At 51.6% G+C, this 12,207-nt stretch overlaps 3 gene segments (V, D, J or C); all 3 read left to right on the top strand.

Moving 5' to 3' along the window:
- The first annotated feature begins 1,188 nt into the window (after positions 1-1,188).
- Positions 1,189-1,699, top strand: LOC102428162. The segment is given in 2 exon segments: positions 1,189-1,278; positions 1,380-1,699. Coding segments are annotated over 2 exon segments (366 nt in total).
- Positions 1,700-4,473: 2,774 nt separating this feature from the next.
- On the top strand, positions 4,474-5,107 carry LOC106695714. The segment is given in 2 exon segments: positions 4,474-4,546; positions 4,674-5,107. Coding segments are annotated over 2 exon segments (480 nt in total).
- A 2,992-nt stretch (positions 5,108-8,099) lies between these two features.
- LOC102427845 lies at positions 8,100-8,626 on the top strand. The segment is given in 2 exon segments: positions 8,100-8,199; positions 8,301-8,626. Coding segments are annotated over 2 exon segments (372 nt in total).
- Positions 8,627-12,207: the final 3,581 nt, after the last annotated feature.

The raw sequence follows: 12,207 nt of genomic DNA, 5'->3' as shown, positions 1-12,207 counted from the left end.
TTTTCCAGGACCAACAATGTTGAGCATCCTTCCATGTTTCTACATGCTCTTCTCAGTGAGAAGATCCAAGGATCTGCGGTGCTTTAACTGAATTCTTGCTGAAATCACATACCCAGGCTGTGCTCCTGTCTGCACAGCAGGAGTCCTCGAATTCCTCAGAGACAATGGGGGGGGGGGGCAGCAAGAGGCCTGTCATCTCCTGTGAGGCCCAGGCGAGGTGAAGGTCTATGGGATCAGCCTAGATGGGCCCTGCAGCCTGAGGAATCACTGGAGCCCCCTGAGCACTCCCCCTGTCTCACACTCGCCTTGTATTTTATCACCCCACACCCCCCTCCTAGAGTTGTTGTTCTCGCCTGACGACCAGGCAGAGACAGATGGACAGTCACACCCCCGGGACACATGTGTATGAAGAAACAAGGCCTATGGGTGCCTTGGACACAGGATCACAGACACTTGGGGATGGGAGACTCAGTACCAACAACGAGGCCTGAGCCCAGGGAGCTCTGGGGGTTCCCCATGGGGATCCACATCCCTCTGCTCTTCCCCCTCCACCCTCGCTGGACAAGCAGTTTCATTAGAGGGACGGGAAGGATGTCAGTTTGGGACACGTGCACTGCTCACCCCCTTACATCCCAATCCCTTGTTCACCCTCCCATTCTTCCTGCCCCACAGCAGAAGGGAAAGGGACAGGGTCCAGGACTGAGTCGGGGAGACTCCAGTTCCATCACAGCCCAGACCTGAGATCTGTGACCTTCTCCTGGTCTCACCGCTGCAGGGAGTGTGACTGCTAAGATCCTCCAACGAAGACAAAAAGGGGTTTCACTGAGGAAGAATCAGTGTTCCCAGGAGTGGTTTGGATTTGAGGTGAACTAGATTGCTGTGGCCAGAGGGGCAGTGGGTACTCCCACCTCATCCTTCAGCCTCACACCCTCCAGGGTCAGAAAGTTAGGTCTGAGGTCACCAGGACACCAGGGCAGTGACTTGGTGACAGACTCAACCCCTTCCCTCAGCGTCTCAGTCGCCATGCAGCCCGGACTGTGTGAGGTCCCAGCATCTATCTTTTTCGGGACTTTCCCCAGGGGACAGCAGGGTGACCCTGGGGCAGGACTAGAGGGGAAGCTGATTTGCATGAGGCCCTTCTCCCCTAATGGGTGTGGGAGGCATGAAAAGGCCCAGGACTCACCACTGCAGCCCAGGAGCCTGAGGAGCCACATCCTGTGAGTGTCCCCACCATGGTCTGGACGGTGCTTCTGCTCCAGCTCCTGGCGCACAGCTCAGGTCAGAGGAAGGGACTCTGCATCCTTGGGGGACACAGAACAGCAGGGCCTCAGGGTGACCTTCGTCCCTCATAACACCTGTCTCTCTCCTGTTGGTTTCAGCGGTGGATTCTCAGACTGTGGTGACCCAGGATCCATCATTGTCAGTATCTCCAGGAGGGACAGTCACACTCACCTGTGGCCTTAGCTCTGGGGCAGTCACTAGTGGTAACTACCCCAGCTGGTACCAGCAGACCCCAGGCAAGCCTCCCCGCCCGCTCATCTACCAAACAAACAGCCGCCCCTCTGGGGTCCCTGATCGCTTCTCTGGCTCCATCTCTGGGAACAAAGCCGCCCTCACCATCTCGGGGGCCCAGCCTGAGGACGAGGCCGACTATTACTGTATTCTGTACAATGTTGGTGATGTTTACACGGTGATATAAACCCACGGGGAAGTGCAACCAAAACCTCCACATGGCTCAGCATGGCTCAGCCTTTGATGCAGAAAAAGCCTGAAGGTGGAAATGGCCACACTCCATGAGAAGGGGCTCCCTGGCTCCATTCTCCTGTCCGGGGATTCCTGGTCATGTTCCTCCTCAGTCTCTCCCAGGATGTGTCCATCCCGTCATGAGACTACTGCAAGAATGGGCTTTCCCTCTTCTTTTCTGCCCATAGTTACAGGGACGGGCTCAGCTCCCAACTGGATCAACCTACAGTGAGACTCAGTGACCCCAATGTGAGGCTGTAAGTGTCCTCTGACTCAAAGAGCATTGACGACACAGCCTCAGTCATGAATTTGACTGTGGGGACAACGTTAATATTTATCTTGGCCTTGAAATGGAGCATTACCTGGCGCTTGTTAGGAATGCAATTCGTATGTTAGACCCACTGAGTCAGGGACTTGTGTTGTTTCCCAGAATCTCTATGTGAACAAGCCCTCCAGGAGGTGGTTCCACATGAATGCTGGCATGTGGGGAAGCACGGGACTTGGTTGGAATGTCTGTAAGGAGGATTGTCCGATAGGTCGGGGGCCTCTGAGGGGACCTTGCCAAAGGCGGCAGCCCCTACCTTGACTTTTTCAAACAAGTCCGATTCCCGGGTGTTTTGCTAGAATCTCTATGCTTAGTCTTTAAGACCGGACCTTGTAGCAGTGAGAAGGCCAAAAGGGGCCAATTCTAAAGTAACCCTGATATTTTGACGGCTAGCCATTGGAATCCATGCCAGAAGCTCAGTGTACATTCTTGAAAACTTATAACTAAGTCATTACCTCCTTCCCAGGACTGGTCTTGCCGAACCTGTTACAGAGGCCATAAAACTGTGAACAGTGTGCTACCCCGGAGAAATGGTTATTAACGCTGGTGCCAGGCCAACCCATCAGATATGGCCTGGAGACCCCCAACCCTTGAGGGCCTTCTTGCAAGGCCCGGGAAAAGAACCAGAAGCATAATTCATATTTGCAGGACAAAAGACCACAGGGAGATATAAAAAGAAGCCCCCTGCATGTTTCGGTACTCAGATTTGGAAAGCTATTCCCTGAGTCCCCTGGCATAATTAAACAGTGTTCCTCCATGTCTGTAAAGCGTGGCTTGGTTTTTCTTGGGTCTTCTGTACCAGAAGCACGTGCTTTCTCAAGGATAGCTCCCTGCTGATTGTACCTAGAGGTTAATTTGAGTTCAAGCGGTTGTTACACTAAAAAGTCAATGAGGCAGGGGAACAGGACTGCTTTTACTACTGAAGTAAAAGAGTCCCTTAGCCTCTCTTTTACGGAAACCTGTGTCAGAGCGATCTGTTCACCCGTGGCTCAGGGCAAGCTGGTCAGCCCTGGCACTGGAGAAGCACCTCTCCTCTTGTTGCCGTCCTTACTCCACACCAAGCAATAAATTCAAAATGCATTAAAGACTGAAATGTAAACTTGAAATCATAAAACTCCACTCCCCCCCAAAAAAGGAAGCAGTCAAATCTCTGACATTAATGTTACCAACATTTTCTAATATATCTCCTCAGGCAAGGAAAGCAAAAGGAAAAATTAAGCAATGGGATACATCAAACTAAAGGGTTTTTTCACAGTAAAGGAAATCATCAACCAAACAAAAAAACAGCCTCCAGTGATAGAATGGAAGTAGATATTCACCAATGATCATTGCATAAAGGGGTTCATGTCCAACATATATAAGAGCTCACACAACTCAACGCCAAGGGAAGAAAGCAAACCCTCAACACAACCCAATTAAAAACGGCAGCGGACCTGAATAGACTTCTCCAAAAAGAACACCCAAGAGACAGAGGAAAACTGTAAGAACTTGGACCCGGTACCTCACACAACACACAAAATTTATTTAGATGGATTCTTGGTCCAAATGTGGAAACGCTTCTAAGAAACCACATAAGACTATTTTCATAATCTTGGCAAAGAAAAGGCACAAAGATCCCAAGGATGCAAAAAAATGGGAGGTTGTAAATCGCACTTCATGAAAAGCAAAAGCAGCTGCTTATCAAAAGACACCCAGAAGAAAGTGAAAGGCAAGCTACAGGTTGTAGAAAGAAACAATCAAAGAAATGGAAACAATGGACGACCACTCACTCCTCCTATTTCCCATCACCCTCCTCTCCAGGAAACCTCCAGGAGGTCATCCATTCTCTCAGAGGGGAGCAGAGTGTGACAAGCTCAGAGCTTCAGACTGAAGGGGCTCCGGACCCTCCAGCCCCCGGAAATGTTGCTTCACCAGGAAACTTGTTCCCGGTTAGGGGAGCTGCTGTCTGAGCACAGGACCCAGTGGGCGGAGTAGGAAAGTGCAGATTCCCACAATGCACCGCACAGCCCTGCCCTGAGAGGGAGGGGGTGGCAAAGGCAGGGCTGAATTCCAGAGCCTCAGTCTCTCCCTGCTCAGCTCCAGGTTACCCATCTGGTCATTAGTGAATCTGGACTCTGGACCAGCAGGGGGCGCTGTGGGTCTGTCCCTGGGTCAGTGAGGGCCCTCAGCTGGGAAGCCAGGGTGGGGAGCCCTGCTTTGTGCCTCTGCTCTGTGCTCACTGTGGACCAGCAGCTCTGACCTCCCAGGGACCCTTGAGAGGCCCTCTCTCCCCAGCCACACAGCTTTCACCACATTTATCCCCGGGGACACCAGGAGGAGGGGGCATTTGCATGCAGGGCTCCCCTGGGCCCTCCCAGGAGGGGACAGGATAAGAGAGACAGTGCGGGCCTCTCAGGTCTGAGGCTCAGAAGCAGAGTGTGGGCGTCTCCACCATGGCCTGGGCCCCTCTCCTCCTCGCCCTCCTTGCTCACAGCTCAGGTGACTGACTGGGGGAGCGGGACAAGGGAGGATGGGGCACCTGGGGATGCACTGTTCTCTTCTCCTGAGCGCCCGCCCTGAGAAATGACCTCAGCCCCACTGTCTGTGTCTGTGTCCTTTGTTCCAGGGTCCGGGGTGCGGGCCGGGCTGACGCAGGAAGCCTCGCTGTCGGGGTCTCCGGGCCAGAAGGTCACCCTGTCCTGCAAGGGGAACAGCAACAATGTTGGAGCACGTACTGTGGGCTGGTACCAGCAGGTCACGGGCTCTGCCCCCAAAACCGTGATGTTCGGCAGCTCCCGGCCCTCGGGGATCCCGGAGCGGTTCTCTGGCTCCCAGTCCGGCAACACGGCTTCGCTGGTCATCACGGGCCTGCAGCCCGAGGACGAGGCTGTTTATTACTGTTCAACATGGGACACCAGCATCAGCAATCACACACTGCTCCCCACCCACGGGGAACTGAGACAAAAACCCGCCCTGTTCCCCCTGATCGCCCTGAATGCCGTGACACAGAAGCGGTGGCTGTGGCAGACCCTACAGGGTCCGACTCGAGAGTCGTTCTGAGCACAGCCTCGATTTATTATTTTGTTAATTTCTGAATCCTCACCCGAGGATATTTTCCCATCAATTTTTAGAGAGAGTGGAAGGAGAGCGAGAGACAGAGACATCGATGTGAGAAGCACATTGATTAGTTGCCTCCTGCAGGAGTCCCGACCAGGGCCCGGGCTGCATAGGAGCCTGCAACTGAGGTACATGCCCTTGACCATGATTGAGCTCGGGACTCTTTGGTCTGCAGGCCGACGCTCTATCCATAGAGCCACACTGGCTAGGTCACACAGGCCCACTTAAAATAGGTAGTGAGAGTTGATCTCTCTCAAAATGTTTTTTTATCCCAACTGCATTGTGATATGGTTTGCATGCCCTAAATGTCACTGGTTTAATGTGCACAATAGACCAGCATTTAGTATATGTGCAGAGTGCTGTAACCATCCCATAGTCTAGTTGTAACGTTTTCCTCAGCCCTCAGAGAGGGTCCCACACGTACTAATCATGCCCATCACACCCCTGCCAGTCCCGGGTAACTGCAGACTCACTCTCTGGATTTACATATTTCCTATGAGGAGCATTTCACACGGATGGAACTGGAAAACAGGTAGCCGTTTGTGGCTGTTTCTTAGAATTCTTTTTAAAAATATGTTTTTATTGATTTCAAAGAGGAAGAAAGAAATAGAAACCAATGATGAGAGAGAATCATTGACTGGCTGCCTCTTGCATGTCCCCCGTTGGAGAGGGAGCCCACAACCCAAGCATCTGCCCTGACAAGGAATCAAACCTGAGACCTTTAGTCCATCTGCTGACACTCTATCCACTGAGCCAAACTGCCTAGGACAGTTTCTATTAATTCTTCCAAATAATGTACTTGAGGCCCATCCATACTGGGACATGGGTCAACAGTCCAATTATTTTTGACCAAATAACATTCCAATGTCTGAGCACACCAGCGTTTGCTGACGCTTCAGCTGATGGGCATCTGAGGGGTTTTCATCCGTGGCTGCTCTGCATAGCGCTGCTGGGACCTGTGCCCCAGGTGTGGCTTGTTTGGCTTTTAGACGATGTCTGTTTCCATTTCTCCTGGGAGACACTTGGGAGTGGGATTGCGGAGGCACAGGATGACTGGACAGGACAGCTTTTGAGTCACTGGTGGACGTTTTCCAATATGGCTGCGTTGCTTGTCGTTTGTCCCCGCAATGACCAGGGTTCTGATTTCTCCAAGGCTGCACCATCTTTGTCACTACGACTCACGTTCACACGGCCCTGCTGGCCTGGGGAGGTGACGTCTCACTGCAGTTCTCACTGATCCTTTTCAAAGTACCAACGACGTTGAGCATCCTTCCATGTGCTACATGCTCTTCTCAGTTAGAATAAGATCCAAGGTTCTGCGGTGGTTTAACTGAATTCTTGCTGAAATCACATACCCAGGCTGTGCTCCTGTCTGCACAGCAGGAGTCCTCGAATTCCTCAGAGACAATGGGGGGGGGCAGCAGGAGGCCTGTCATCTCCCATGAGGCCCAGGCAAGGGGAAGGTCTACAGGATCGGCCTTGATGGGCCCTGCAGCCTGAGGAATCACTGGAGCCACCTGAGCGCTCCCCCTGCCTCACACTCGCCTTTTTTTTTTTAATCACCCCCCTCTCCCTTCCTAGAGGTGTTGTTCTCGCCTGACGACCAGGCAGAGACAGATGGACAGTCACACCCCCGGGACACGTGTGCATGAAGAAACAAGGCCTATGGGTGCCTTGGACACAGGATCACGGACACTTGGGGTTGGGAGACTCAGTACCAACAACCAGGCCTGAGCCCGCAGAGCTCTGGGGGTTCCCAATGGGGACCCAGATCCCTCTGCTCTTCCCCCTCCTCCCTCTCTGGACAAGTGGTTTCATTAGAGGGATGGAAGGATGTCAGTTTGGGACACGTGCACTGCTCACCCCCTTACATCCCAATCCCTTGCTCACCCTCCCATTCTTCCTGCCCCACAGCAGAAGGGAAAGGGAAAGGGGCTGTTACAATGTCCTATGTGATGTTCACGCCAACTTGTTCACTCACAACGTTGTTCAAATTTCTGAGAAAGCTCCTATGTTGTCACATCAGATGTGCATAGGTATCCCATAATTCCATGGAGACACTGTCACATTTTCTGCTCAAAATCCCATTTAATGTGTAACTACCCCGTATAACTAATGGCCTCCTAGAACTGTGGTCGGCAAACTGCGGCTCGCGAGCCACATGTGGCTCTTTGGCCCCTTGAGTGTGTGGCTTTTCCACAAAATACCACAAAAGACCACCTGCAGGCGTGCATATACAGTGCGACTGAAAGTTCGTGGCCCATGTGCAGAAGTCGGTATTTTGTGGAAGAGCCACACTCAAGGGGCCTAAGAGCCGCATGTGGCTCGCGAGCCCCAGTTTGCCGACCACTGTCCTAGAACAACAGAGAGGGGCCATCCCGCCTGGAGGTGCAACTGTCTGTGTGAGCACCCCCAGCCCTTTCTCCAAACAGTGTTAGTGGGACAGGGTCCAGGACTGAGCCGGGGAGACCCCAGTCCCTTCACAGCCCAGACATGAGATCTGTGACCTCCTCCTGACTCACCGCTGGTGGGAGTGTGACCGCTAAGATCCTCCAACGAAGACAAAAAGGGGTTTCACCGAGGAAGGATCAGTGTTACCAGGGGTGGCGCTGGATTTGGGGTGAACTAGATTGATGGGGCCTGGGGAGGGGCAGACACTCCCACCTCATTCTTCAGCCTCACACCGTCCAGGGAAGGAAGTTAGGACTGAGGTCACCAGGCCACCAGGGCACTGACTTGGTGACAGAGTCTACGCCCTCCCTCAGCGTCTCAGTCGCCATGCAGCCTGGACTGTGTGAGGTCCCAGCATCTATCTCTTTTGGGACTTTCCCCAGGGGACAGCAGGGTGACCCTGGGGCAGGACTAGAGGGGAAGTTGATTTGCATGAGGCACCTTCTTCCCCTAATGGGTGAGGGAGGCATGAAAAGGCCCAGGACTCCCCACTGCAGCCCAGGAGCCTGAGGAGCCACATCCTGTGAGTGTCCCCACCATGGTCTGGACGGTGCTTCTGCTCCAGCTCCTGGCCCACAGCTCAGGTCAGAGGAAGGGCCTCTGCATCCTTGGGGGGCACAGAACAGCAGGGCCTCAGTGTGACCTTCATCCCTCATAACACCTGTCTCTCTCCTGTTGGTTACAGGGGTGGATTCTCAGACTGTGGTGACCCAGGAGCCGTCAATGTCAGTATCTGCAGGAGGGACAGTCACACTCACCTGTGGCCTTAGCTCTGGGTCAGTCTCTACTAGTAACTACCCTGGCTGGTACCAGCAGACCCCAGGCAAGCCTCCCCGCATGCTCATCTACCACACAAACAACCGCACCTCTGGGGTCCCTGATCGCTTCTCTGGCTCCATCTCTGGGAACAAAGCCGCCCTCACCATCTCGGGAGCCCAGCCTGAGGATGAGGCCGAGTACTACTGTGCTCTGTACACGGGTAGTAGTACTGATACTTACACGGTGATGTAAACCCACAGGGAAGTGCAACCAAAACCTGCTCATGGGCTCAGACTGGCTCAGCCTGAGATGCAGAAGGAAAGAGCGAGGGTGGAAATGGCTGTTCCTCCCTTTATGTCTGTTTGAAAATCAGTAGAAAATATAGCCTGTGGTGAGGATTAGCAACAACAACCACATTCCAAGGAAGACTTTTCATGACCCAGTGACTCCACATCTGGGTGTATTTCTGAAGAAACCGGAAGCTCTGATTGGAAGGAGTACATGCACCCCATGCTCCCTGCAGCCTTCTTTACAATGGCCGAGCTATGGGAGCGACTCAGTGCCCGTCAGGAGAAAGGTGGATGGAAAGTGCTGGTACCTCTATGTAGTGGAACATTACCCGGTTATAGAAAAACAACAGTGAAAGCCTATGACACCAGGGATGGACGTAGAGGGTATTAGCAAAGTAAAGTAAGTCAGAGGGAGAAAAACAAACACCAGATGATTCCACCCCCATGTGGAACCTAAAGAACAAAAGAAATAAATGAACAAAATAAACAGACTCATAGATTCAGATAACAGAGTGATGGTTGCCAGAGGAAAGGGGGGATGGAGGAGTGAGTGAAGATGTTGAAGTGAGTAAGAGGTATAAGTTGGTGGTTGTTATAAAACAGTCGCAGGCAACTAAGTACAGCACAGAGAATACAGTGACTAACATTGTAGGAATTGCCTATGGTTCCATATGGATTTGGAAATATCAAGGGGTCACTTTGTAAAGCATATGATTATCTATCCACCATGTTACACCCATGAAACGAACACAAAGGACCATTGACTATAACTGTCACTCAGAAATAACTTTAAATAAGAAAGCAAAGCAGAAGTGTAGCTTCTGTGACCTGGGAGCCTGGGCAGCCTCTGCCACACCCTGCACATACCCTGCTCCTGGCCTTGGCGGGATGTGTGTTCTCTGGGTCCCGACTCCTCAGGGACCTGGGTATGGGTTTCCCTGGAAATTCCACTGTTAGGAGCGTGTGGTCTCCAGGCTCTGGGACCCTCCCCAGGAAAGACACGGCTCTCAGAGTAGGTCCCCCATCCTCTAATTTATCCCGTGGCCTCTCCTTCTTTCCTCTGCTCTTGTTCTAGTTGTTGGGATGATATGTAATTGATGTTAACTCATGTGGGTCTGGACCTTAGAAACCCAATTCCCATGGAATCCATGTGAAGCACAGTAAACTCCATCCTGTGTAAAAAAAACTGCTGTTTGAAATTTTAACCCTGCTCTTCTGGCTTCAGTAAACGTTCGCTTGCTTAAATAATAGGGTAAAATAAGACTACTCCCACTCCAGAGAGGCCATAGACTATGCCCCAGACAGAGGTCAGTGCTGGCGCCAGGCCAGGCCTTGAGATGTGGTCTCACGGCCCCTTCCCAGCACACAGGACCTCTTTCTCAGAAGGTCCGGAAGGCTCATTCCAAATTTGGAAAACAAAGAACTGAAAGGAGTATAAATAGGAAACACTTCCACCATGTTGGCCCCCAGAATTTGAGACGCAATATTTCCTCTAGGCCGGCTAGTGCTAGTGGACAAAAAAGACTCCAAATTAATTTGGCTGATTGATTAAGGCATCTTCTAATTTACAATATAACACTAGGAGCTCTTAACAAATATACTTGATGAGGCCAATGAAGATTAGAGAACAGAAAATGAGGACTTCTAAGTTCCACGAGGGAGAAAAGTTCTAAAAGGGGTAGTTTCATTCATAATAGTATTCATTTTGCATCAATCCTCGCACTGAAAAAAACATTACAAAACTAGACAAATGCATTTTAATACCTCAAGAGCCAAAAGAAGGTATTGTCAGTATAACGTTCAAGGATAAATGAGAAGCTACAGGACTAATCTGGAACACAAACATGTCACCTTTCATATCATTATAGTCGCCAGGCAAAGGCAGAGTCAAAAAGCCCAGACATGCCCACGGGGGCCCGGAATGTCACAACCAATACAGAGACAACAACAACAACAACAACCATGAATTTCACCCTAAAGGATCACCAAGTGGAATCATGACCAGGTAGGAACTGACAGGCTTTGTGGGGAACGTTAAGCCTCAAACTTTGCTCCAAATGCTCATGCACCAGAAATTAACCCAGCGGCCAGGCAGACAGAGGGAAAACCAACAAGCAGGTTCCTTTAAGGTCTGGGACCGTTGCGTGTCATTTACTTTTGTGCGGGTCCCCACGAACCTGAGGAAATAAGGGGTCAACCCCAGCAGCAGAGATGGGACCTGCTCATCCTCCTGCCTGGGGAGTGGCCTCAGGAAGATCACAGAACCCTTCCAGGAGGGCTGGGTGGAGGAAATGGGCTGGAGATCATGTGCTCTGGGACCAGCAGGGGGCGCTGGTGCACTGGGACTGAGAGCTCAGGGCTCTGGGCCAGGCAGCCAGGAACACACTCTACTGGCCCCTGCACACTTGGGCAGGCAGGTCCTCACTCAAGTGTGACTTCCCTGCACCTGGGCCCAGGAGCCACATGAGCCCTCAGCTCTGACACCCACACTTGTCTCCCATTCCACCCCTCCCTCATGGAGTCATTGTCCAGGCCTCATTCACAGGCAAAGAGAGAGAAGCAATCACACAACAAAAAATATTTTACTTGAAGAAACATGACCTATGGGAAAATTAAATTGACCATGCCAGTTTTAATGCATAGATGATTGACTAGTGATTCCAACATAAACACCATAAATCAGTGTCATTTCACCCTCTGATGAATACCAGTGTGTGTATTACCTTCCCCAACGACTGGAGACATGTCGTCCCCTGTTCATCCCCTTACATTTCTCCATCCCTCCCATTCTTCCTGCCCCTCAGGGAAAGGGACTTTAAACTGTTCTGTGATGTTCACACCAACTCGCTCACACTCAGTGTTGATCTCACGTCTCATCATGACACACATGCTCCTATTTTGTTATATCAGATGTTATTCGGTTTCTCACAATAACCTGGTGACATGACATTTCTCCTCAAATGCTATTTAATTGGAAGGTACATCATATAACTGATGACTTCCTAGGGCAAAAGAGGGTGGCCACCCCTGCCTGGTAGTGCAGCTGTCTGCGTTATGACCCTCAACCCTGGTCCCCAGATCTTTTTCCTGGTTGAGGAATGAACATGTTTGGACAGAATAATCACCGCTGGAGGAAGGACTAACTGCTAAGATCCTCCAAAGACGAGGAGGGGTTTCCTGAGGAAGGAAGCAGTGTTCCTCAAAATGGGGTCAGTTTTGAGAAGGACTAGATTGCTGGGGCCAGGAGGGGGCAGACACTCCCACCTCATCCTTCAGCCTCAGATCCTCCAGGGAAGGAAGTTAGGACTCAGGTCACCTGGACACCAGGGCACTTACTTGGTGAAAGACCCTAATCCCCTCCCTCAGCATCTCAGTTAATGTGGAGTCTATTGGTCTGTGTGGGGGCCAAGTATCTGCCTCTTTCAAAGCCCCTCCCCCACCCCCAGGGACAGCAGGTGACTCTGGGCAGGACTAGAAGGGAAGCTGATTTGCATGAGGCACCTTCTCCTCTTATGGATGTGGGAGGCATGAAAAGGCCCAGGA

This window comes from Myotis lucifugus, unplaced genomic scaffold, assembly GCF_000147115.1.
Source record: "Myotis lucifugus unplaced genomic scaffold, Myoluc2.0 scaffold_2346, whole genome shotgun sequence".
Taxonomy (NCBI): Eukaryota; Metazoa; Chordata; class Mammalia; order Chiroptera; family Vespertilionidae; genus Myotis; species Myotis lucifugus.
Note: the sequence above shows the minus strand (reverse complement) of the source record. Positions and strands in the feature narration are given on the sequence as shown.